The sequence below is a fragment of the Mercurialis annua genome, linkage group LG3, assembly GCF_937616625.2.
Source record: "Mercurialis annua linkage group LG3, ddMerAnnu1.2, whole genome shotgun sequence".
In the NCBI taxonomy this organism is placed as follows: Eukaryota; Viridiplantae; Streptophyta; class Magnoliopsida; order Malpighiales; family Euphorbiaceae; genus Mercurialis; species Mercurialis annua.
Genome location: NC_065572.1, coordinates 73,486,588 through 73,513,782, shown reverse-complemented (window position 1 = coordinate 73,513,782; position 27,195 = coordinate 73,486,588). Strand labels below are relative to the sequence as shown.

The window sequence follows — 27,195 nt, the reverse complement described above, 5'->3', positions numbered from 1 at the left end:
GAGCCAATGCTGCTTTTGTCGCGCTTTGTATCAGATCATTGATGTCAGAAGCTCCCATCCAATCCCTCCGTATCTAAATCCAGTCATTTGAATCCCCTTCGAAGTTCGGCGCTTACAGTGACTCTTCACTTTTTCTCTAGGTTACTTAGACATAATCACACTTTTTCAGCTGACGGTTGAATAATATTAAGCTAGTACCATTAGACTTAAATCCTGAAAATACTTGGAACAAGAAAAGACTTATTAGTTTAAACTTATTTAGAATATCAACAAGGCATAACTATGACTCCATGCATTCTAACTCGGAATAAGTAAATGTGTTGAAATGACGTCAGCTGAAAATAAGTAAATGTGTCGAAAAGAGTTATTTGTTCTATTTGAAAATAAAAAAGACTTAATTGTATCCTGAAAAGGTAAAAATTCTGATTTTTACTTTTGTGAAAACTATATGGGATTTTTAAGTACCTTTTGCCTTTTAGCAACTTAATATTTTTTAAGGATGAAATTTAGATGATAAAAAAAAAACTGGATAAATTCATCTTAAAAAAATCCAGTGCATAGTTTGTAAGGTTAAGACTTGTGGTTGCTTCATTTTTGATTCTTGATCAATCAAATTTTTTGACATACAAGTCCAAAAATAAAATTACAATAAACATCTTGATTAAACAAAGTTCAACACATGTTTGTAAGAAAAAAAAACAATAAACTAGAAGAAAAAATTAAATACATATCAAGAAGATGAAAACTATGTAAGTAAGAATTTGGAGTGGTTTTTTGGCAAAAATACTTTATACCGTCATTCCAAATAAAAAGAAAATGTTTGTTTAAGAGAATTTAGAGAAGGGAAAAAGTTGTGTTTCAGAATAAATAAGTCACATTTAACTTTTAGATCCCAATACTTGTGTCTCGATCAAATAACCCATAATTTATATACCATATACGTGTGACTTATTTGACTCTGAGACATAAGCTTACGGATCTAATTAATTAAAATAAGTTAAAAATGGAGTATTTATTTGATCAAAAGATACTAGTTTTAAAATTTAGTTGATTAAAAAAATACATAATGTATTGGACTCTGAAACACAAGTTCAAAAGCCGAATTAACCCTTATTTTATTTCGTTTTATAAAAAAATCATTTCAAAATGTAAATGCATAAATATATTTTTAGCATCGTATCTCTTCTATTAGTAAGAACTTAAAAAGGAAAAGAAAAACTAAAGGAGAATTAAGACACGAATATATGCTGCCTAATTAAAAAAAGACTTGGGGTAGGTGATGGTTTGACTGTGATATATAATATGTCCTTAAATTTCTATGTTTTCAAATAGCAACTTGGACTCAAAACAAATACTCCCTTCTAATAGAGTTGTTCACTTTGAGACATTTTTTTGTCTAAATTTTTTTGTCCATTTTTTAAAAATAACTAATTTTTACATTCAATTTTTTATATTACCTCTATTTAAAATCCACTAATAAAAATAAATTGTCAGTAGACCCTATATTAAATAGGAGTATGACAAGAAAATTAAGAAAAACTTAATAAAAGCCATAAATAATAATTGCTTTTTTTAAATGGTGTGATAAATATAAAATGAACAATTCTATTGGAAGAGGGAGTATAAAAAAAAACATTGACAAAGAGAATCTGTGACCTGTCCTCTCTTCTTCATCTTCCTCCTGCAGACTCATAACAAAAATGGCAGCAAGAAAAGAGAACATAGTGATGTTACCCTTCATGGCACAAGGCCATATCATCCCATTCTTAGCATTAGCCTTTCACATCGAACGAACAAGAAAAGATTACACCATAACTTTTGTGAACACTCCTCTCAACATCAAGAAACTCAGATCATCAATCCCTCCTCAATCTTCAATCCGTCTTCTCGAAATTCCGTTCAACAGCTCCGATCACGGTCTTCCTCCGAATTCGGAAAACACTGATGTTCTTTCTTACCCTCATATCATTCAGCTTCTTCATGCTGCAACTACTCTTGAACCGGCTTTTAAGAAACTGGTGCTTGATATTACTGATGAACAACAAGGTCAGCCTCCGGTTTGTATTATTGCCGATATGTTCTTTGGATGGACGGCTCCGGTAGCTAAAGAACTCGGCGTTTTTCATGCTATTTTCAGCGGGGGCGGTGGTTTTGGTATTTCTGTTTATTATTCTGTCTGGTCAAGTCTTCCTCATAGAAATGCAAAATCTGATGAGTTTGAGTTGGATGACTTTAAAGAAATATCGAAGCTTCATGTAACTCAATTGCCTTTGACTATTTCAGAGGCTGACGGGACAGATTCTTGGTCTGTTTTTCAGGGAAAGAATCTGCCGGCGTGGTTTGATTCCGATGGGATTCTGTTTAATACAGTTGAAGAGTTTGATCAGATCGGTTTATCATATTTTAAACGAAAATTAAACAAGCCGACATGGGCAATAGGTCCAGTTTTGTTATCAACGGAAAGCAGAAACCGTGCTGGTCAAGAAACCGGAATATCAGGGGCTATCTGCAAAGAATGGCTAGACGAAAAACCGGAAAACTCCGTCTTATACGTTTCATTCGGATCCAACAACACGATCTCCCCATCGCAAATGATGCAACTAGCTACGGGTTTAGAAGCGAGTGACAAGAATTTCATCTGGGTAGTTCGGCCACCATTAGGGTTTGACATAAACTCAGAGTTCAAAGGTGATGAATGGCTACCAGAAGGGTTCGAGAAACGAATCAAAGAATCAAGAAAAGGATTACTAGTACATAAATGGGCACCACAGGTGGAGATTCTGAGTCATAACTCGACGGGTGCATTTCTGAGTCATTGTGGGTGGAATTCTGTGCTTGAATCGTTGAACAATGGAGTTCCATTGATTGGTTGGGCTATGGCAGGTGAGCAGTTTTTCAATGTTAAGTTCTTGGAAGAAGAGTTAGGAGTTTGTGTGGAGTTAGCTAGAGGGAAGAAGTGTGAAGTTCGATATGAAGATGTGAAGGATAAAATTGAAACGGTGATGAGCGAGACGAAGACCGGGGCGGAAATTCGGAGAAAAGCTGGTGAAGTTAAGGAAATGATTAAGAATGCTGTGAAAGATGAGGGTTGTTCTTCAAAAGCATTGGATGATTTTTTGCAGGCTGCAATGTCAGCGAGAAAGAAACAGAGTAGGTTTTGATTTTTATTTAGTATTAGTATTGATGTTTTAATGTTTTTTTTGTATTTTAATGTTGTCTGTATTATTCCGGAATCGAGTGACTATGGCAGAATTTGATATCATGGTTCAATAAAGAAAAAATAAGAACTTTGACTATTCGTTATGATTATAACTTTTTCCAATTGTTGTTGAACTAAATAATTGATTCAAAGATTTTTGCTAGTGGTAGTTGTTGCGTCTCTTCAAGCGAAATTGTTTGAGCTAAGGTCAATCCGATTGTCACATTTGTATTCCATGATTAAATTAGTTACTTTTAACTTTTTAATCAAGTATATTCTAAATTTTAAACTTTGAGGTCCAATAAATCATTTTTAACTTTTATATTTCAAAATTTTGTTTCAAGCTCAAATAACCCATAATTTGCATACTTAAAAAACGATTTATTTGTCCCCGAGATAAAAATTTAGGAATCTTATTGGCAAAAAAAGTCAAAAGTGAATTAGTTGGTTTGGAGACATAAATTTTAGGATCTAGTTGATCAAAAAAAAATAATAATTATTTGACTCCGAGATACAAATTCGAGGCCGAGTTGATTGTTCTTTCAAACTTTTTACATAAATGTGATTCGATTAAATGATAAACTGAAAAAGGGTTACCATTTTCCATTTTCTCTTGATAGAATCAACCAGTTTGAAGGTATGCGATTTATATTTTGTAAAATATGGCTTTGTCGTGCCAATAAAGTTGTAAGCTATTACAGGGAAAAGGCCAAAACAGAAGTGACAATGATAAGATTATGATAATAAATTATGGCATATAAAATTGTGGATCCACCTAACACAATTCGTGGCAGCATATATGTTGGTAGAGCTTAATAATTAATTAAGGCAAAACACTACTTTTAGAAAGCAATTTGTTCTAAAAAAATATCAATATCACAATAAATTTTTATATCAGAAACAGAGAGAACAGTCTATGTCAGCATTCACTAAACACTATATTAATGGATACAAGTTTATACTATAAAGCAGTATTTTAAAAAAATAAACCGATAACTGAATTACCGGTATAGCCACCGATCCACAGTTCAACTATTGGTTAACAAGTCTATATTTCAATTTTTCAAACACGTAAATCAAACTTTAACTAGGAAATAAATTTAAATAAATAGTAAATGAATCACTCTAACTATTAAAATAAAGAACTGATGATTTCTGATTTTTGCAGTTTTTCCAGTTCAAAGAGTTGAACCAAATTTTCAGTTTTTAGGAAAAATCAAACTGAATTGATCTACATTGTGGAAATTATTCTATCACTCTCACTACATGAATGCAAAGGTAATTTATTCACATTACACCCAGTAATATCTTGGCATACTATGCCAGTCGTATCAAAAAAGAATCCAACTATACGATGCTACAACGTCAAGACACGGCTGAACTACCAGACTCACTCCACCAGAAGCTAACTGATAAACTCGGTGTGAGAGATCGAACATAGTGCCACCACTTTGGTGGGATGTAAAGCATTTCCCCTTCCTCCAAAATGCAGTCCAGGAATTCCAAGTCATGCACCTTTCGAAATTCTCTCTCATCTATATTGTCTAGATCCACCTTCAAAAAGGATTTCTAACTTGATATCGCTACTTAGAATACAATCCAGAAAAGACGTTGCATACATAATATTACTCAAACTACAGGTGATCATTTGGTCAATTAAACCAAATCAATCAGTTTCATGATATATTTCGGTTACGTTTCGTTAAAGGTTTCAGTTAATTCGGTTCAGTTGACAAAAAAAAATAGTTCGGTGGTTTTAAAATTTAAGTTAATCGAAAATTTAATATATTTCTAATGTTTATTCTTTATATTTTATCGGTTTAACCAAATTAACCAACTAACTCAGTCGGTTAGGTTTTGTATTTTTTCAAATTTGGTTAAATTGGTTAAATCGGTTTCGGTTAAAATTGATAATTTGGTCGGTTAAGCTAAAGGAATAAAGTAATTTGGTTTTGATTAAATCAATCGGTTCTTAACCGAACCGACCATTTGCTCACCCCTAGCTCCAAACAGATCTATTCCCCATAAAAGCCATAGCATAAAAGGGGAGAAATTGACACAGCTTTAAAAAATGCCGTAAAAATCAATTACCTGGCTGGAATTGCAGAGCATGGTTTCACTGTATGGGTAAAGATCTTCTGACAATGAAGCAGCATACAGCCTGACATACTTTCTTCCAACAACCTGAAAACAAGGAAGATACTCAGAATCATACAAATAACGAGGGGCTATTTTCTTAGCAGACAATGTGCTCCATGCCCATGTTGATATAATTACTTGATACAATCTATACATTCAAACACAAATATGGTAGCACCCTGTAGTAGAATAATCTAATCCCAGTAAATTCATTATTCCCAGGCTCTGGGATTCCCTGTCAAAGATATGGTTGTGCATTGCATATCTGCATCCAAGAGCAGGTTTAACATCAAAACTTGAATAGGTAAGCAACATTTTGATAAATGCCATTCAGCTTCAAAAAATATTTCCAGGGAGAAGGTAACTGCAAGCTGCAACAGGGGAAAGATGAGACTTCAAGTTTCACTAGCTCTCCTGTGGTAGTCCATACTTTTTACTTGTTTAAACAGATAAAATTTGAACTTTACATAAATTAGTTTAACTGATATAACTTCTGATGCACCATATTACCAAAAGAAGCTAGAATTCATAGAAGAAATAGGTATCACTTTTCTCTTTTGACCATGAGTGCAGGTATTCAAAATCTTCAATATACTATTCAAGACTCTAGGTAAATTTTAGCCATGCAAAATCACAGATTTATAGTGTGTATCACTTCATCACCTATGAAAACAATTTTCCATTAGTAGAGTAAAATTGTCTAACATTAAAGCATTTTATGTTCACTTGAGTACATAGAAGAGGCAACTAAGGAGTTCTTTACCCAACAGATGCAAACAAGAGCAGAAGTTATGAGAGGAAGAGATTAAAATTACATGAAAAGTGTAATAAGAACATAATCCATTAAAAAGTATACGGACAAAACTCATCCATAGTGTAGTATCATGTTAATTGTTCAATGAATAAGCGCATAGCTATACCTGCGCAAGTAAATTATGGTGAGGATCATGGTGCAATGGTGTAACTGTACCAGCTGGACCGAACCAAGCATTAAGAGACCTAAGCTCCCCGCCACCAGCATAACAGTAATCAGGAATGCAAATATCATTTCGCAGTTCGGTTATCTATCATTAAAACACAAAATAGAACATGAATACCTTTTCAAATTCATGTATAAATTACTATCCAAACTTCGGAAACATTGTGTTTACGAATAACAAGAGCAACACACACCTGATCAAACAATGGATGCTGAGCAAGATAAGTCGGAACAGCAGAAGAAGAGTCATCGGACTGAATCCTCTGAAGAAACTGTGAAAAAGTTATAAGCTCTTGCTTCCACTCATTGCATAAATAGTTTTTTCCAACCTGCAAAGTTCAAACCATTAAAGATCCGCAAAATCACATTTCATGTCATATTAAATGCAAAAAAAAAAAAACGATAAACTATACTAATCAGATGCAGCTTAAGATTAATGAATAACCTCAACAGGAACAGTTCTGTCACCAGCAACTCTCTTCAAATAATCCAAATCGTTCCACTTTGTTCTAGCAGGCCAATGAGCCATACAGTCACTAATTATAACAGGATTACCACTTAAAATATGCTCACTTAGAAATGCCTCCAGAGATAATCCAGATCTTTTAATCACATTTTTACAAGACAGTGACTTTGCAGGTAATACACGCAGCACCTATCAAAAAAAAAAACTCATTTACTATACAATTATTCAATGAAAAAAAGGTAAATGCGGCTCTCAAACTTGTATCTCGGGATCGAATAAATACATTTTAACTTTTTAGGGTCGATTAGATTCCAAACTTATGTTTTCGGAGTCAAATAATTTTTAATTTTATCGGTTAACTACATCCCCAAACTCTCTTAATTTAAGTCAAGTATCCGAAATGTATACCTCAAATGCAGATTTATCTAACCCGAGACACAAATTTGGATATCTAATTAACTAAAGTGATCTATTTAACCCCCAAAACACAAGTTCAGAATCTAATTGACTCATAAAAATTAAAATATATTTATTTGATACCGAGAGACAAATTTAAAGACGGCCTTAACTTTTGTTCATTATTCAATAAAATGTGATTGAACATTATATTATGATTAAAAGATTAGAGACTTAGAAACAAACCTCACCTCCTCTTTATTAAACTCAGCTTCTTGAACAAGTTTATAGTTGGAATTCTCAAAACGGTTAATTTTGTTGTCGTTTTGTCTTGATTTTGCTGTTATGGTTTCAATGGCAGAGTCTAAATCTTGTCTCAGTAATGTTCCTCCCATGATTAATCCCATATCCAAAACCCTAAGCGCTTCGTTAAACTCGTCGTTTTTGTAGTGAAAAGTTGCCACGTGGAGAGATGCCATTGAGTATGCGTCTCGCCAGACAGGTAAAACGGAATGCCAGGGACCGGAATGGAGCTGCTCCCATGCCATCTCATGCGCCGCCTCTGCAGCTCGGAAGTCCCCGGTGGCGGCTAGAGTGGCCATTCTTACGAAAGCGTAGCCGCCGTGGGATGAGATTGATTGGAGAAGGTGTGGCGATTCGACGTCGAGGAGGGGAGTGGAGAGGTGATGGGTAACGGTTTCGGCGGCGGACATGAGTGGCAGTTGGCAGTTGGCGGTGGTGGTTAGTGAGAGAGAGAGAGGTGACGGTGAGGGATATTTTTGGGAAGATTTTGAATGAATGATTAGGTGGCTTTGTTTTGTTGTTTTTTTATGGAGCTTTGTTAAATGATTGGAAGTTGGGCTATGATATGCAAGCAGATATTTAATCAGATATTTTACTTCATTATGATGATATTTTTGTTTGTGTAGTCCTTGAACTTGTGACTGTGATACATTTTGGTACATTTTGAACAATTAAAAACAATACTCTCTAATTTCATATCCATTAAGAATAATATTCTCTAATTTAAGGCCAATTAAGGATAAAAATTAGGTCATTTCGAACCTTAAACTTGTTAATGGAAAAAATCTTAAATTTAAACTTGTTAATGAAAGAGTGGCACATCATATAAGTTAACGGGGACGGATGCTCCTATTATGTTGTGTGTTTTTTTATTAATGAAAGAAACATGGAGATCATAATTGAGATTTAAAAATCATATAGTGGCTAAATGATATTTGGAGTAAATATTACGGGCATTTTTGTACCTTTTCCCTTAAAGAAGAGCACATTGTTGGAGTGGGGAAAGCCTGCCCTAAGATAAGGACTAACTATAATTCAACTGAACACAAATGAAGGTGCAATCAGTGAGCAGAACTAAATGTGGTAGTTTTTGTTCAATGTTAAGCAACGAGTCCTACAACCAAATCAAAACGGTAATAAACAGAAGATCTGTTTTCCTTGAAAACAAATTCTTAATTTGGCAACACAAAGATAGCAAGAATTAGTATGGTAAACGGATATCAATTAACAATTAAACCGTTGTCATCATTTTTCAGTAACTCCATTAGCATTAGTATAAACATATGAAACCAAGGATCTTATTCTATTTTAAACTGCAAAAAATGAGTCAATATATAACATCCATTTAGTACTGAACAAAAGTGGCAAAGAAAGAATAACTGATGACAATTATGAAATATTTAAAGATCCAACCAGAGTTTTTCTTTTCAAGCAAAAACAAAGCTCATGGCCTTGTAGGGTTGTGATTGTGATGTAAAGGGTCCGGTCCAGTCGGAACCTCTCTTTCCGAATCCTCCACACCAACTACATATGAAACTTCATGTCCCAGATTCTTAAAAAGCTGACGGCTTTCGTAATCCTAAACAAATGAAAGAAAAAAAAACAAGAAAATCCCTTTAAATGAATAAATTTGAATCAAAGAAAGAGATAAGTGAACCCATGAATGAATCTTTGTAGGGTTTAGAAAAAGATGGGAGTCATTTTTCAATACCCGTATCACTTTATGTAGAGAGTCATGGTCTGCTACTTCAATCTGTAAACCTGGGCAGTAAGAAAAGCATTTACCATAGTTTAAGGCTTGAAAACAAAGAAGAGAAGCTAAGCAAAAGTAAGAAGAGAACTTACGTGTACGAGAAGAATGGACCAACGATAAAGAAACCACTATGAAAATTACCATCAAACTTATTTCATTTCCAGTTGCACCCATTTTCAGTAATACCATGAAGAATATTGATGAAGGGTTTGTATTTAAAAAAGAACAGAGAGAATGTGGCGAGAAAATAAATACAGAGATGATTGCCTGACGAGGTAGAGGTGATGTTTTTTTTACTAAATACCCAAATCACCCCCTGAAAATGGCGGATTAGCGCAATTTTGATAATTTAAAACTTGAGTTTCATCTGAAAGACATTTATATCCCCTGAAAAAGTCCTCAGTTGAGGAAAAATAGCATGTCCAAGTGAGGGTATAGCTGTCTCTGTGTAAAAGCATTGCTGGCTACAGGACGTATATGGAATAGCGTCATGAGAGTCATCCTCGTACGGAAGATGGCGGCAATAGGACATGTGTGCTGTAATGATTTTTATTCTTATTCATGCTACACACTCTGTAATGTGAACAAGGGATGTCATAAACTTGTTATCATACTCTTTTAATCGCTTTATTTTGGTGCAAGACTCTGTATTGATTCAATTCAACACACAAAAACAAAAACAATGAAATTCTCAAATATTTGATTTTGATCTATTTTTCACCTTTAGCTTCCTTCACAAGTTTCAAGGATACCGGCTATAATATAACCTTTAAATTCTTACTCATTCATTACATCTTTTACTCGATATCAACTAGGGGCATAAATAAGTTGGAGCTACCCGCGAATTACTTTAGATCAATCCAATATTTGAGTCGATTTTGAACTCAAACTACTCGAACTTCATCTCAAGTCGAGTCGAGCTTGAAATAAAGAGAGGTTCGTCATGCTCACAAACCTAAACGAGTTTTTTCATACATATAAATAATAATAGGTGTATATCATATTAATTGATATTCAAGTATATTTTAAAGAAAAAAAATATTAAATGTATCTAGTATGACAATTTTTCAATAGTTATCCATTCTTTATTGAGCTCTAGCGGAGCTGAAGTAACTCATATGTCGTCCGAGCTCGAACTCGAACTTGAAAACATAAACTCATTCGAGCTTGACGTTGAGTTTGTACAATACACTCTAGCTCCTCGAGCTCGACATAGCTCAGTTCGGCTCTTCTGGGCTGCAGCCATAATATCAAGAAAACCAACTCCACAATCTTCTTATAACAGCAATTCAGCATTTAAGATATCAGTTTAAACAATTTGCCACCAAAACAATTAATCAAGAAGAAAACTAACATAAAAGAATATAATGTCAGGCTTTATTGGCACAGAAGGGAAGAGACAACCAACGCATCCGCGGTCATCAATCCAAGTACAACAAGGAATTATCATAATTTTTCAAGTTCAGTACATTAATCCATTTACACTACTTCCTCAAGTGTCATTCCATTGAGGAAAACTTGCCAACTATAAAGAATTAAACATACTCATATGACTCTTCCTTTTTGTTATAACATTAATAAGTTATGAAATTTAGGAAGAAAAACTGAGCAAATTATGTTCATAACTTACAGTCTCAAACTGCAAATATGATGACCACTGTAGTGGCAGCTTGTCTTCACTGCTTTTTTGGCTGGCACCCGGGTCATGAAAGTAGCAAGAGTAAGCAGACGGATTTTACCCATGGAAGCTAAAGTTGGATTACAGATTATATAGACATCACTCACAATCTATAATCTGACAAGCATTTTCCGAGAACTATGCACCAAAGCATGGCATCAAATCATCCTCCTCGTTATTGAAAAAGCTCTCAAGGTCAAAAGTAAAAGGACTGATCGGATATTCTAATGGCAAGAGACTTGGTGGAGGGCTAAAACGTCTTTCTTGTTCACTGGGAAACTCTTGAACAAAATGATACAATTCTCGTCCACCGATCTCATTTACATTGTTATGTGGCGGTGGAGCATGACTTCTGCCATCCTGTTGTACGATCTGAGGGGCATCGATTGCCCTTTGAGACATCTGCCCATCGTGAGAAGGTCCACATTCAAGTGGCGGATTCTGGAGATAATAGGCACCTCCTTGATGCAACTCAGAATGTTGCAAGCCTGGATAAAACATGGACCTTCCGTCCACAAACATGCCCCCCACCATACTATCGTTGGCAGATGGAACCGTGTGGAAGTAGTCCAATTCCGGCGGAGCTAGACAAGGTCCGGTCTCAAGACCTTTCTCCAAATCCCTTAAATTAGTAGTTGTATCGGGTACTTGTTCACTTCCGTTTATCTGATATTCGACTAGTGAGAAATCATTATGGTTTATACTAGGCAAAGCGTTTACTTCCTCAGTGAGTGCATGCTTACTGAGAGGCGGTCCAGATTGTTGCTCGGTATGGCTTTTCTCAGGTGGCCTCTTTCTCTTATGAGGTTTTCTCCCTTGCTCTTTATCCTTGACAGCACAGGTAGTATCATTTTGAACACTTCTTAATGGCTCCACATCCATTGGTGTATTTCTCCTGTTATCCTTAGACGAGACAGAACCCATGCCGTCGTCAACTGCATCAACATCATAATCACTGTCACTACTAACAGCAGGTTGTTTCTTTTCACCACGACCACCTTGAGGCATTTCAGTTACGCCGGAATTTCCATTATCACTGCTGGGCTGCTGAATGAGGGATTCCTCTCGACTCAACACACTCAACCAGATTGCGCTCTCCTTTGCAGTCATCTTATCCTGTAAGCATTTTGACTGGCGAACATGCCTCCTAATTTTTCCGATATTAGGGGACATATGCTTTATAACAGCTGTTAAAACCCCTACTTTCCACATCTTTTTTAAATCATGTGGCTTTTTATAAGGAGGACTTTGTCCTTGCGGTAGTCCTAACTTCACCCACCACTCTTCATTACCAGTAGGCCACCAAGGCGGCGATACCCCTTTTTCCAAAGGATACTTCCTTTGAGGAGGGTCACAATGCTGCATCAAAGAAGACAACAGAGATCCCAACGTCGCATCTTGTAGGTCTTGAAGAACACTTTGCGAATTCCCATTTCGGTTTTTATCAGACTCCCCCATGGCTAAACATTCAGCTTCATATTTCGCAATGGCTGCCGGCCCATTCTTATCAAACTTCACCTTTTCTTTCCACCAAGCTCGTATATTATCAGAAGAGCCACTAACCGGCTTACCCTTCTCAGGAATAATACCATACACAAAACCCCGCGCTTTACAAACCTCCATTAATTTCAACATGTACTTAAGAATCCCATCTTGTGCTCTCGACATTTTCTTTCTTCGCGCCTGATCAGACATCTGCTTCGACTTCTGCTTATCTGCAGCTTGTTGAGCTGCAAGTTTTTGCTTCTCCTTAATCCTTTTGAGCTTAATACGATCCTTCCACATTCGCCTCTGAAGCTCCTCCGAATCAATCTCTTCATCACTAACATCTTTCTCAGCAATATTATCACACCTTATGTCATCAACTTCAATATCCGAACTGCCAGCCAATGCATCAAAAAAACATCAGAAAAGTTACCTAGTAACTAAAATTCTCACATTCAATACAAATTCATTTCTTCCACATTAATCACTAATTCTATACAAAAATAAATAATCTTTTTCATAACCCCAGATGCAAGTTATAATCTTTTTCACATAAATAAAATACCCAAAAACAATCCATAAGCAACCCAATAAAAATACACACATAAATCATTCATAAAAATAACAAATTTTTCTTATGAAAATCCCAAAACGTTCTATGTAATATAAAAATGAATAAATTAAAATAAAGAAATGAAACTTTACCTGATGTCAACTCCGAGATCTTCGAATTCAGCCATGAAAGTTGATAAAAATTGGAGATTTTTTCTAATTACAAAACCCTAAAAATGGAGGGTATTTATTTTTCTAATTATAATATGTATAGAAATTCAGAACCAGAAAGGGAAACAAAATTGGAGGAATTGGGAGATAAAGAAAAACAGAGTTGCCAAATTCAATGCACGCGATTTTTTATTATTAAAATAATTATTGATTTGTTTTTTTTAGAAATAAATAAAAAGATTTTATTTAATTAAAGAAAAACAGTAATAACAAAAAAAAAACGATGGCGATGATGGATCATGGTGGACTAGAAGGGGCGGCCTTAAAGAGTTTTGCCATTTTTTGGGAGGTTTTAATCTCCTGTGTTAACGTCTATGTTGTTGTTTCTCTTCTATTTTGCTGTGCTTCTTCTCATTGGTGCAATTTTTTTGTTGCTTACTTTGACTAGTAGAAACTTTAAAAGGTAAGATATATTTCACCATAATAAAGAAATGGCTTAATATATAGTTTGACCCTTAAATTTATAATCTTTTACTCATCTAACCCCTAAACTTAACGTCTCACCTATCGAATGAATTTGTTAGATAATTATATTTGATCCCTGAAATTGATAAATAAGTAAACGTTGAACCGCTCCATGTCCACCTGACACATAAAACACTATAGAAGATTGTGTGTACAAAGTGGTTCAATTATTTATTTATCAAGTTCAAGGGGTCAAATGAGATTATTTAACAAGTTCAAAGGTTCGATATGTACGACGTTAAATTTAGAGGTTAGATGGATAAAAGGTTATAAGTTCACAGATCAAAGTACATATTAAACCAAAAAAATCCTGAATTTAATTGTGAATAGGTTTTCAGATTGATATCTAAAATTACTTAATAGATAAAGAAAATTAAAGTTATTTACATATTAAATTTAACATTTTTACTTTTACAGTAATTCAATCTTTTTTAAAATGTTGTGTTGAACATTTGATACAAAACGACAACGTTTTTTTATACATTTTCTAGCTTTATAAATGATATAAAACTACCATAAACTACACAATGCTAAAACGACAAAAATTGGATGTGTACGCAATAACCTAAAAAACAAAATTAAACTGCTAATAAAAATAAAACAGTGAGATTTAATATCTAAAAAATCTAAATAATTATCTGATTCATATTGCAATTACCATTTTGCTCCTCGAATTTCTAGGTAAAAAAAATGCAAAAATCACAACTAAATAGCCCTATCATATAGTTAGACTTCTTAGTAGACGTAGGACTGATACGAAAAAAGATTACCAATCACCGAATCTAACCAACCTGAAAATAAAAATTATGGATATTTTAGTGAAAACATAAAAAATAAAGTTTAATCACCAAAAAATACCAAATATACGTCTTTTAAACCTTTTATGTTCTGTTTTTTTAGCCATTTTTGAATCGAACCGATTTTTTTGACACTCTGTCATCCACTTCACTGCCAACTAAGCAATCAACTGACATGACAGCTGACATATTTAAAATAAATTTGGCTATAACTCACACAAGAGAAATAGGTAATACTACCAAAGTTTTTTTATAAAAAAAGATATTTCTAATTATTTGATATTTTTTTGTCTCCTTCTTAAATATGTAATTCAATTTATCAAATCTAATTGTATTATTATAATTATATATTAAAAATTAATAAAATTAATTAATTAGCGGTTTTATAAATAAGTTATATAAAAAAATTAAGTTTAAATAAAAATTATCTTTTAGATATAATTTTTGTTTGTTTAGACAGTTAAAAAGAAACGGAGAGCCTAACTAACAAAAGCAAACAAACAAAACATCTCAGGAAAAACAAATTCTGGCTTGTCTAAAATTCATCAACCGATCAAAACCAAATAAAATAAAAATCATGTAAAGTCAATTGAACCCAAGAACGAACTTTATGAAAAGAAAAGGTTAGAATCTTTTATTCAAGGCTTCTCCTTCTCTGTGTTTTGTTTTAGATAAAGCATAATGAACTAGATTTTTTTTCCCCTTCTCTTTTCTCTGAGTCATTTGTACAAACACCTGATGGGCAATACGTATAGACCAAAAATCATGTGAATTTCCCCAAATTCCATTTCAAATTATAAAACTTATCAACTTATTGAGTAAACCCACATAACTGAACTGTTATTACATCTGCTATGTCACATTACTTGCAACAATCAAACATAAAGATACATAATTTATCTAGCTCTAATTATTTCTTCCTTCATAGCAAGTGTAAGTGCACCAAGATTGCCACCACTTTCAACTATCACACCAGGCATTGCAATAGCTCTGCTACCAATAAACCCGCCTTCACCAACTCGAATTCTACCGAACTTAACCTTGCCACCTTCACCTTCATATATGTGTCCAAACAATAAAGCTTCTTTTCCTACACAGCCACCTTTGTCTACCTCCACCATTTCAGGGTTCAATGCAGCTCCCATACTGTCTATGTATGCACCTTGCTCCAACTCAATGTCTGAACCCATTAGGTTCAACCATAAGTTGAACCAGATCGACCCGGTTGTCATTTCCATGAAATAGTCTCCAACTACTGTTCTAAATGCTTGCCATGTCGTGTCCATGAAAACCTCTGTGCTCCATATTAGTACTGTTTCACCTTCTTTCTTTTTTCCGACCAGGGCCCATTTACTTGCAATACAAGCTAGTGCTGCTAGGGTTCCTGAGGAAACCCAAACTAGAGGAAGTAACCAGTGTAAGGAGAGTTTGTTGCTTTCTTTTAAGAGAAGGGCATTGTTTAAAGGAGCAAAGATTACTAGTCCCATAAGGAAGTATGGGAAAAGTATTTGGAGTAATGGTTGACCAAGAATAGCCCATGAGGTTTGATACCAAGTTCTTGCTAGAGTTAGTTTTTCGGAGTCTTGTTTCTCTAATATCCCTGACATTGGACAACTTGACAGGTCTACTTTAACATCAGACTGCTCTATCAACATTCTCCAGGATTCTGGAAGTGGCTCACCGTTTCTCAAATGCTGACAGATTTCGTAGATCAATGAACGACCATGATCGATTGAAGCGCTTTGTGAATAAGATGTAGCAGTTATTACATCTAACTCGGGGCATCTCAGGTACGGATTAAACTCCAATCTCTCTGATTCTTCACTGGTGAGATTTTGATCAATTGTAATTTCTCCAATATCAATGTATGGAAATGCAGTTTCATCCCATGGTTTAGTGCAATCAAGTGCGATCTCACGAGTGGCTTCATCGTCAGGAACTGACCGGACTTGCAGCTGGAAAATGTAGTGAACTCCACCGGGGGAAGTTACTCGTTGTTGGAAGTCTTTAGCAAGGAATAGCAAGGGTCGGCCATCTTTATCGTTCCTTGGAATTGCACCTGTTTCTGGTGGGAGAATTCCTGTAGGCTCCACCTTACCAGAATCCTCGCTGATATTCTCATCTTTGGGCCTCAGCTTGAATTTTACAAACATTTCTTGTCCATCTTTAAACCTGAAAAGCCGACAGATGTTGGAATAGTAATGTAGCTCGGCGAAAGAGTCAGCATTTCGAAGTGACATCCATACCGCATCACGAACATGAGGAGCTCGCTTCACAAACTCCTCCCTTGCTGGAAGCCCACATACTAGCCATGTTGCAAAATCAGCAATCGTCCTGGCATAAAATGCTTTGCCTGTTTTTAGTGTCAAATCAAGAAGGGAAGAGTTACTGCCAAGTTCATTTTTATCTGAAAGTATTCTTATGGCTGCACCACGCGCATCTATCCTTGCATCATCATCAGCACTTAAGCTATTGCTATGGCGGACTACGATAGGATACCTCTTGCCAGCTTGAAATATCTTATGTTCAGGCAATCCTTTGATGCTGTCATAAATCTGTAAGTGCCCCTTGCCACTAACACCAATGCGATGGAAGTACCTTGATTTAACCTTTAAAGTTGTTGCAGCCAAATTTGCAGCCAGGTTACCAATTATCTTCTTATATTTGAAGTCCATATCTTCTATCCTTTCATCTAAAGCATGCATGGTGTTCTTGATCATGACTGGTGTTTCAGACCCTATATAAACACCACCTCTTTGAAGAACTGAATTCATCGGAGCAGTTGAAAGAGCGCCAAGGATCACGTTTTTATGAACAACTGAACCAGGGAGAACCAAACTTTGACTCCCAATTACTGAATTATCCTGCACATCAATGTTGCCTTGAGTGAACCCACTGGATGAATAGAACCCAGCAATGATGCGGCTAAAGTCACCAAGATGGACACCAGCGCCAAGTGAAATTAATCTAGGGTCTGAAACAGGGTTGATGGCTCTGATAGAACAATGCTTACCAATCTTTGCACCAAGAAGGCGCAAGTAAATGCAGAAGGCTTCTGTTCCAGACAGGAGTTTTGCAAATCTAAGATGGCAAGCAATCATGATTCGATGGCGAAGCCATGTCTTTAGGTGGGATGGCTCTTTATCTTGTTTTTCATGAAGAAGATGGGTCAAAGTGCAGGTGAGGAAGCTAAGTATCAGACCATGAGCTAAATAGGCAATAGCAAATGAGATTGCAAAGTTAGCTGGGTTTAATTCAACTGCAGAAAACATTGTGATGTAAGCAACAATGGTGAATGGGACCCAGTGGAAGGTTCCAGAAATGCAAAAAAATGAGAAGCTTTGAAGGGATGCAGGCTTTTGAGATAGCCAAATGAAGAGGAGGTAGACTATGGCTGCTGAGAGGGTGCTTAGGAAACCAACTATATAAATGCCCATGAAATGGTAAATGGCCTCATCTTGATACATATCACGATTCTTCTGCGCATCACCCTGAAGATCATAAAGGTACTATTTTATTTAGCTCGTTATCAAGTTATTTACATCGAAAAATTGTCTGGTTTAAACTAATTGATAGAGTCTTTTCTTACGTTTAAGTTCCGGCTATCATTTTATTTATTAATAGCATCATATATCATTTTTTGTGATCATGGGTGAATGTACAAAACAAATGATATTAAAGAACTTACCTTTGGAACCTTGCTAGACTTCAATGCAATTTTGCCAGCTTCACACTTTTGTAGTGGTGGAACATGAGATTCTTCTCCTATTACACACCCTTTTTGGATTACAGCATACGGACCAACTGAAGAATTCCTGCCAATTCTAATGGGGTTAAAGCTCAAAATTCCATTTTTCACTTCATGCCCTTGGATCAGTGCCCCTTCTGCAATGACAGCTCCATCGCCTATTGAAACCAGTGATGGATCTGTTATGTCAACAGTATCAAGCAAAACTGATGACCCAATCCTGGCTCCAAGAAGCTTAAACCAGTAATTAAGGAAGGTTGTCCCTCTCAAATGCTCTGCAAAAACTTTTGAAGATGTTTGTTGGATCTTATAAAGTGCCCACCATTTGACAAAATCTACTGACCAGATGGAGGTTTCAGGCATCAAGGCATAGTTTGGTCTCAAGAAAGAATTTCCAAGGAAAGCAATTGAAATGCAGGTAAATATCATGCAAAATATCCAAGCAAGAGGAGCTAGGGTCAAGGCAATGAAGTAAGATGACCAGTGAGATTTATCTTCTAATGTATGGTTGGCTGATATCAAGCTTGTAAAACCCGAAACTGATAAATATGCAGGAAAACTTAGCATGATGGAAATGTAAATGAGAGCAACAAGTTGGAAAAACCCGATAAGGATTTGGTGAGCCCTGGAGCTTTCATGCTCTAACTGAGCAAAATCGTCAAACTGAGGTTGTGGAAGACGAGACTCGGAGCTGAAGAGATCAGGTTGAGACTTGATCAAAAGATTCTGAGAGAAACTTGCCAAGTCTGCAATACAAGTGGCTGTGAAAATATCAACTGCTCCAACAGGTACTCCAAGGAAATCAGAAAGTTTTTGAGCTGCTCTCACCACACCTATTGAATCAATTCCATAAGATGTTAGATTCTCTGTAGTTGAGATGCTCTCAATGGGGGTTCCCGTCTGCTCATAAACAAGCCTCTTCAGAAACTCCACAATTTCTTTGTCACCCAGTTTAGATTTCTGTATTGGGGAGCTCACTAATTGCGCTCGCGGCGTTCTTCCCTCCTTGCATGTTCCAGTGGTGAATGACCGGACTAACTTTTTTTTCGAGAAAATTGGGTCAGGCACAACATTCAGAGTTCCATCAGAAAAATGTTTGAGACATTCAAATCTCTTTATTTTACCTGAGGTTGTTTTACTGATGGTCCTTGGCTTGATTAGTTTGACACAAGCCACAAGAACACCATGTTCTTCTATAACACGATTTCTGATGGCGTCGACAACATCCTTATCAACTGGCTTACCATCTCTAACCTCAGCAATTACAACCAAGCCAACCTGGTCTGAACCATCTGGTACTGAGATCCCTTTTGATGATAACACCTCCTCTGGAACACCAACTACTGCACAGCAACCCGGGCGCAGTAGCTCAGATGCGCTCTCGACTGTCTTTTCTATATCTGCTGAGTACACATTTCGTCCGGCTATAATGATCAGATCCTTGATTCTTCCGGTGATGAACAGATTCCCACCGATAATTCTCCCTAGGTCTCCAGTTCTAGTGTAGATTCTTCCAGGGTGATTTCCAAGAACATTTCTGAAAGTTGTCTGACTATGTTCTTCCTTACCCCAGTACCCAACTCCAGCACTTGGACTACTGATCCATATCTCCCCTTCTTTTCCATGTTCTTCAAACTCTTCACCACTTTCTGGATCAACTATTCTAATGTCAACATCTGCATTCTCTTGATTATTATACCCACAACAGACTCTTCCTTGCCAATCAACCAAAATGGGTTTACCCTCCCCATATGCACAGCTAACAAACACACAATTCTCAGCCAAGCCATAACCAGGAGCCATCACCTCTTGAGAAAGGCCGAAAGGACGGGTTAGCTCAAGAAATCTTTTCAAAGTTTTCTGCCTCACTGGTTCAGCAGCAACCATAAGGAAAATCATGGAAGAGAGATTATAGGTTCTAGCTTTTTCCTTTTCCGACTCCAATCTTCGAACCATTAGCTCAAAAGCAAAGTTGGGACCAGCACTGTGAGTAGCTCTGTATCTGCTCATTGTCTGAAGCCATAATAGTGGGTTCTTGATGAAGGTGATCGGCGAAAATAGAATTGCTGATCCGCCGCTAACTAGAGCTGTAAAAAGTCCACCAATCAATCCCATGTCATGATATTGCGGAAGCCAGCTTATTAACACTGTCTTTGAGGTACTCTTATACCTCCGTCGCATCAACTTCACATTGTGAATGAGCCCTCCATGGGTGATCATGACACCTTTTGCGTCACCCGTGGACCCTGATGTAAATTGCAGAAAACATAGATCATCAGCCTTTGATTCATTTTTAGAATCTGAATTGTCTAGAAGTGTGCCTGCCGAGTTTTTGATCCAAGCATCCGTGTGTATCCAAGGAAGATCAGGCCAACGAGCAGCAGATTTTCCATTCTTTCCAGTCAAAGAGATCAGATTCTTCACAAAACCTGCTCGAACAGCTGAGTGGTAAAGAAGCGTGGAGAGAATTGCCACTGCATCACAGCATTTAGCAATGTTTTGAATTTTCAGAAGTGCTTGTCCACCTCTTTGTAGAGGATCAGGAGGTAGAACTGGGACTGGTATGACTTTGGCTAGTAAGCACCCGAAGAATGCGTCGACAAAGTCCAGGCCAGGTACATGGATAAGGAGTACTCTATCTCCAGGTTTGACAGTTGGTTTTCTGCTAGTCAAGAGCTTGTTAGAAATGCAACAAGCATTGGCTAAAAGTTGCGCGTAAGTCCTCTGACACACCACTGCTCCTTCTTCATTGATCCATGTATATAGTGTTTTATTTTGTGTGATTCTGTGCATTCCCCAGTGTTTCAAATAGCCGGCAAGGCTAGATAGATCAGGGAAATCCACTCCTGGAACTTCTCCTAGTTCCTTAAATCCCTTGACCCAAAAATCTGATTGCAGTGGAAACAAACTCTGAAATAGCATATGCAGAACTTGTGTTAGCTCCAATCAGGTATATTTAAATATATCCTTCAAATCTAACAACGGAAATTTATCAATAAACGTTCATTTCACTCCTTTAATTTGACACAAAAGATCAAAGGTGTAAACTGACCAAAAAATGACAAGATGTGGGTGTTTTTATCCAAAATCATGAACTTAGACTCTTTTTATTTATTTTTATGTTAAATCGGAGCTGAACCTTTATTAGAGAATTTATATTGTCAATTACCTTAACATATGGAAACATTGGCAAGGAATTGTCATTGGCAAAGTGCTTGCTGATCAGAGCCATGGCGTAGGATGAGTTTCTTTCTGTGAGCTCAAATGCCATAAGCCCCCCAACATAGTAAGTGTTATTCAAGCCTTGAAGTTCAGACTCTATTCGCTCGTAGAACCCATCCTTCATATCTGTTTGAAAATATTTGAAGGAACAAAAGCATTATTACTATCTATATTTTTAGTTCTGCAGGTTGAATTCAATGTCAGAGAGTTGAACACACACCTTGGCTACTAACATGAGGGAAGTACTTAAATCTTCGCTGTAGAACCACCGATTCAACTTTCGCGCCCATGTTGGTAACTACTTTGATGGCCAGGTCAGTCACAGTTGGTCCTTTAATATCAGCAGAGTTTCCGTAAGACCAGAACAAAAAAGTGTCGGTGTCTGCGTAGAATTTCTGCATAGCAACTGGATGTCCTATTGTTGCAGGATCATCCATGTATTCACCGAAGTAATAAAACCCCATTGGCATTTCTTCAAACCCTTTAATCTTTAAAACAGTTGTGTAGTAGTCAATTATCTCAACTTTGCTGAATAACTCACTTTCAAGCTCACTCAGATCCATCACTCCGTTCTCAGGTTCTGTAAGAAAAAAATTTAATTACACAATTCAAAATTCAGATAAGTAGCATAAAACAAAAAAACCTGAAATGGAAAACTGCAGAACAGTTATAGCATTTGAGAGATTCAGAGGTGTTCTAGGAAACAGACATGAAACACTGACATGTAGGATTCAAGAAGTTTCCGTGCAACATAGAAATTAGGAGGAAATAAAAATAACAAAAACAGTTAATAAACCTGTTGAAGTTGCAATTGGCGATCGATAAGATTTTGCATGATTATAAGGAAAGGCGCCAGAAATGATTATCTTATCAAACTCCAAATCTTTCACTTCTCCACTGCTATTTTTAATATTAACAGTTGCACCATCAGACTTGCGTCTGATTGACGTGACCTCTGTGTTGCAAAGAACTTGAATTGGAAGTGATTCGGCAAGTTTTTTCCACAGGCTAGTGTATCCGCCCTTGAAACGCCGTATCTTTCCGGCCATGGAAGTCCGAGTGAACTCATGAATATAGGCATAAGGCATGTCTTGAGGAAATCCATAGCCAGAAGCAGTATATCCATAAGCCACAGATTTAGGAACTGATTTCAGTCCGCGACCATCGAGATAATCTAGAGCTAATTCTGAAGCAAACTCACTCACGGCATGGATTCCGATTCTTCTTGAATCTTTCGCCTTATCCTGACAACATTATGGCAACTTAAAGTTGATATTCAAGTGTAACATCCCATATCAAAAGTATAAATGTAATTCATAATGTTCGGAATTCAACAACCAAAACTTAGGTTAACCGCTTTACCCTTGATTGGGGTCTAAAAATTAATTTCGGCTAGTTGAATCTGACTCTTACATCAAGACTTTGGGTTAAAATTTTCTGCAATTGTTAAACTATAGTTTTTACAGAAGGTTACTATTGTTTCATTTCAGTAAGTGGTTTTTTTTACATCAACGAGACGTAATTCATGCCAAAATTTGTTTATATGGTAACAAACACATTGGATAACTATGCATATTTTCGTTTCCACATAAGCATTTTTAAATCTAAATTGCTATGATTACTTTCTGTTCATGTAAATGAAAGTTCGATTATCAAAATATAGCAAATAAAACGATAAAAACTGTTAGTAAAAGGCAATATAGTTCAGTAACCGTAACAAATTTTGACCCTTAAGACTCAACAAAATTCCATGACTAAATAAAAACAAACTGACCTGGAGTTCTAAGGTTAGTGAGATGACAGATACATAATCATCTGCAACATTGATATCTTCATATTTCCCAGTAGAACCATCAATTAGAGCAAGTTTGTGGGAGTCCATTTCTTCTAATTCTAACTCTGCCTCATTGGCAAGCTGAAATATGACCGGTGCGCTATTCTTAGCAAGAACTTGTCCACCCAGATCATAGCTTCTTCCTGCAGACAGTATAGCAAATTTTCTAGCAGCTATAAAATCAACTACAAAATACGGATCAATTTTTTTGCTGTTACTGAACTATAGGTCTTTTTACATAATGATTAACAACGTTTCATTTGTTATATTTTGATAATTGAACTTCTATTCTTAAAACGAGAGATTACAATAACAATTCGGGTGCACATAAATAATTTTTGCTTAAATTGATAGTAACCTTCCGTTAATATAAAAATGAAATTAAAGTTATAAAAATATAACAAATAAAACGATGTACTGGGCATTTTTATTAGGCTGTACCTTCAATTTCGACAGATTCACACATGCCACCCACAGTGTGATGCTTCTCTAACAATGTCACATTATAATAACCAAGTCTAGTTAGTGCATAAGCAGCCGATACGCCGCTCGGACCTCCTCCGACGATCCCGATTCTCGTATTTACAGGAAGACATGGATGTATCTTTGAAAATTGATCTTCTATTGACACTGCTGTCTCCATTTCTTGATTTTTTAAGTCTTTATTTCACTGCCCAAAACAGGTAACATAACGAGCTGAGTTTATGGTAACTCAGTACCTAAAACTGATGATCGATTCACCATGCATACGTAAAGAAAGTGATGATCATATTTACATATTGAAAAAAACATATAAACTAACCTTAGAGTTGAAATGGTATGGAGTATTAAAAAATTGGTGCCAAATGGCAAGAATTGTAATAATTTGAAAGAAGCCGATTCACCATGCATACGTAAAGAAAATGTGAGGGTATTTATAGAAAAATAGATTCCTTAAAGTCCACCAAGTAAATGACAAAATTTCACTGTTGAGTTGTGTTGATTTGTCCGAAGTAATAAATGATTGGGAATTATACCAGGTTGATTCTTAGTTGCCGATAAAGTTTTGATGATATCTCCGTCTTAAGCATTAACAACGACAACAGCATTCGTGTAAATTAAGGATATAATTAAGGCTTAATGCCTTAAAAAAACCCGACTTTTCATCCCATTTTTAATCCTATCCTAACGTTGAAAATTTGTCAATTTTTTTATCTTATTTTGCAATTTTTATTTATTTCAATTGTATCATAAAGCTATTGACCTTATTTATTTAGTAAAAATTCAAAAAAAATCTTGAAAAATGGCTAATTTAATATAAAAAGATTAGTCTAATGTAAAAAGGGTCAATTTAATTTTTTTTTTTGAACTTTTGAAAAATAAAAAAAAGGTCAATTTTATATTTTAGGGTACAATTGGAATGAAAAAATGTAAAATAGTGTAAAATTGAATGATTTTCAACGTCAAGATAGGATTGAAAATGGGATAAAAGGTCGGAGTCTTTTTAAGACATTAGATCTATAATTAATATGCAAATTATAGTATATAATAATGTTTGTGTTTACAAGGTATATAGTAGTATTATTCATCAACAAATGCTTTGAAGCATACACAGAAATCTACTGGAATCTATGGTTATGAAACAGAAACTGGGAGAATGTGAATTTGAATTTTTTGGGTCATAAATTTTTGTTTCTTCAAATCTTTAATTTAAGTCTAGGATGGATTTTGCAAAATAAAATTGATTCCAAATACAAATGAAAAAGAATTCACAACTTTTTTATTTATGTATTTTGCAAGTCTGACCAAAGCTTTAAAATTACAATTATAGTCCAATTTCAAAAGTTCCATACGATTTTAGCAAATTTGCTCCAATAAATTAAATTGCAAGTGTTCAATCTCGCATGGCCTCCATGTTGTTAAAAATCATGCCAATGTGATAATGCCAAATGGACCCAAAAAGTTCAATCATTTTTTACCTTTTACAATTTTAATTAAATTTTAAAATACTTATAATTTTAGTCCATTTTTTGGTCGATGGATTCCGTGTCACCATGATTTGTGGACAGACTGGCAGAATCAGAATTTATTCTCAGTCCGGGCTTAATTTCTAATTTATCTTTATTTTTTCGACAGTCCGGGAATAACCTTCATCTAATCTTATTGTATAAATTTATTTATATTTTGAAAAAAAATAGTCGTATTTTTAAAAAAAATCCCTAGCCAAAGGGTAGTTCCGCCACTGTTGACAGCATGGAGGCCATATTAGTCACACACTATTAAATTGATTTTGAAAAATTGACCAGTAAACTAAAATTATTAAATTTTGATAGGAATTATAAAAAGTAGTGAAAAATTGAAATTTTTCAGTCCATTAGACCTAAAGTAATAAGCTTTTTGTTGTCAATTAGAAATCTTTTTTGACCACTCGCCCATTAGGATAGAATGCGAAGAGCTCTTTTTTATCATTTTAGATCCATGAATATGGAAGTGTTAAGAAAAAGCTTTCTATAAGAGCTTTCTCGTCCTAAAGTGTTCTATTTGGTTTCACTGACGCAGTCAAGATTTTAACTTTAAAATGGTCAAATTGTAATATATATTATGTGGAAGAATAATTTTAAAAATTAGGAAGGGCCAAATTACAATATTTATAAACTTTAAATACTAATTTTAACACTTTTTAAAAGTTGGAGGGGTCATGGCCATCTGATGCCACCCCCTCCCTCCGTCATTGTTTCGCTTGGTCCAAATTAATCACGACAGTAGCTCCGTATGTCGGCCATGCCGATCCCAAAAATAAAAGACCTTCCTTGCCCTGCTCTTTCATTCTATTAAGGCCATGTTTGGTTCATTTAGCTATTCACTTAAGCCAATAATTAATATTATTCATCCATAGCAACAACTATTTCATTAGACATATATGTATTTTAATTTTGGAATTGATTTACATCTTTTATCAATATAATTATTTTGACATACTGAATAATCAATAGACTGTGGAAGAATTATTGTTTAGGCGATTATATCATTCTTAAATAGTATTTTGATCTTAAAAAAATTATCCTAATATATAAATATTGTAAGTAACAATAATCTCATAATGATTTTGTTGTTCTCTGAATTAATATCACTAATGTTCAGTTTTTGTGGTTAGTCCAAGAATTTGGGTAAATTTAGAATGAAAAAAATTGCAAAATGAATTTTTGGCATTTGGTTGGTCACACATCACATCTCACTCATATATCTGGAAAAAGACTGAAGCTATTTTCAATGGCTGGATGATGTTGTCAAAGCACTTTTGTTTTGATTGAATTTATTTTAAAATGAAATAAAAAAAAATTCACCTTGAATTTAATATAAAAGATCAAATCAAATTAAATTTTTGATTTTGAAAAAAATACCCTCAAAATTTGACATTTTATCTCATTTTACCTTCATATATGAGGTGGCAGAAAATAATTTGAACATTATATACAAATTTGAGCCGAGGTATTCTATAAGATAATTTGGAGTTTAAGGGGTCAAATGAGTTAAAATGTCAAATTTGGAGGGTTTTTTTAAAAACTACAAAGTTAATTTATTTGATCTTTTGTGCTAAGTTTAAGGGGCAAAATGAACCTTTTGTTACTTGTAATATCTAGATCCTATCATGAAAAATACATGGATCAATCCAATAAAATATTCAAAAGTACAAGTATAAAAATTATTTAATTTATTTAGCAATTTGTTAATATAAAACCAAAAATCAGCTAATTTTGTATATATTTCCTTTTATACTATATAAAATTATTTTACGTGTGTTCTAGAAGCTCAAAAAAGTTAATTAGTTTACATAAATGTCATATTGTAAACATGACGAACTAAACATTTAATTATAGTCATTCTCATCTTAAAAAGAAAAATTTATAACAAATTAATTAAGCAAATGTAATTTTTTATATACACATGCAAGTGACATTTATAGAGGAT

At 35.1% G+C, this 27,195-nt stretch overlaps 5 protein-coding genes across 8 annotated transcripts; 1 reads left to right on the top strand and 4 right to left on the bottom strand.

The window, feature by feature from the left end:
* Window positions 1-1,632: 1,632 nt before the first annotated feature.
* LOC126672065 (UDP-glycosyltransferase 92A1) lies at window positions 1,633-3,465 on the top strand. The gene has a single exon (XM_050365964.2). The coding sequence runs from the start codon at window positions 1,701-1,703 to the stop codon at window positions 3,159-3,161; it is 1,461 nt and encodes a 486-aa protein (XP_050221921.1). The 5' UTR covers window positions 1,633-1,700; the 3' UTR covers window positions 3,162-3,465.
* Window positions 3,466-4,325: 860 nt separating this feature from the next.
* LOC126672066 (lysine-specific demethylase JMJ30) lies at window positions 4,326-8,158 on the bottom strand. 3 transcript variants are annotated; one of them, XM_050365965.2, is made up of 6 exons: window positions 7,431-8,158; window positions 6,763-6,972; window positions 6,512-6,646; window positions 6,259-6,402; window positions 5,291-5,383; window positions 4,326-4,753 (listed from the first exon to the last, which is right to left on the bottom strand). In XM_050365965.2, exons 1-6 carry the CDS (start codon window positions 8,142-8,144, stop codon window positions 4,565-4,567), a joined length of 1,485 nt encoding a protein of 494 aa, XP_050221922.2. In that variant the 5' UTR covers window positions 8,145-8,158; the 3' UTR covers window positions 4,326-4,564. The 3 variants fall into 3 exon arrangements, with proteins under 3 accessions (XP_050221922.2, XP_050221923.2, XP_050221924.2); XM_050365966.2 differs by lacking the exon at window positions 4,326-4,753 and having other exon boundaries at window positions 5,291-5,709; XM_050365967.2 differs by lacking the exon at window positions 4,326-4,753 and having other exon boundaries at window positions 5,291-5,603.
* A 516-nt stretch (window positions 8,159-8,674) lies between these two features.
* LOC126672069 (uncharacterized) lies at window positions 8,675-10,155 on the bottom strand. 2 transcript variants are annotated; one of them, XM_050365970.1, is made up of 3 exons: window positions 9,328-10,155; window positions 9,194-9,243; window positions 8,675-9,061 (listed from the first exon to the last, which is right to left on the bottom strand). In XM_050365970.1, exons 1-3 carry the CDS (start codon window positions 9,422-9,424, stop codon window positions 8,927-8,929), a joined length of 282 nt encoding a protein of 93 aa, XP_050221927.1. In that variant the 5' UTR covers window positions 9,425-10,155; the 3' UTR covers window positions 8,675-8,926. The 2 variants fall into 2 exon arrangements, with proteins under 2 accessions (XP_050221927.1, XP_050221926.1); XM_050365969.1 differs by having other exon boundaries at window positions 9,194-10,155.
* Window positions 10,156-10,568: 413 nt separating this feature from the next.
* Window positions 10,569-13,314, bottom strand: LOC126672063 (ETHYLENE INSENSITIVE 3-like 3 protein). Its single transcript, XM_050365961.2, has 2 exons — window positions 13,104-13,314; window positions 10,569-12,792 (listed from the first exon to the last, which is right to left on the bottom strand). The coding sequence occupies exons 1-2, from the start codon at window positions 13,136-13,138 to the stop codon at window positions 11,052-11,054; spliced, it is 1,776 nt and encodes a 591-aa protein (XP_050221918.1). The 5' UTR covers window positions 13,139-13,314; the 3' UTR covers window positions 10,569-11,051.
* A 1,645-nt stretch (window positions 13,315-14,959) lies between these two features.
* On the bottom strand, window positions 14,960-17,968 carry LOC126672059 (uncharacterized). Its single transcript, XM_050365957.2, has one exon. The coding sequence runs from the start codon at window positions 17,908-17,910 to the stop codon at window positions 15,340-15,342; it is 2,571 nt and encodes an 856-aa protein (XP_050221914.1). The 5' UTR covers window positions 17,911-17,968; the 3' UTR covers window positions 14,960-15,339.
* Window positions 17,969-27,195: the final 9,227 nt, after the last annotated feature.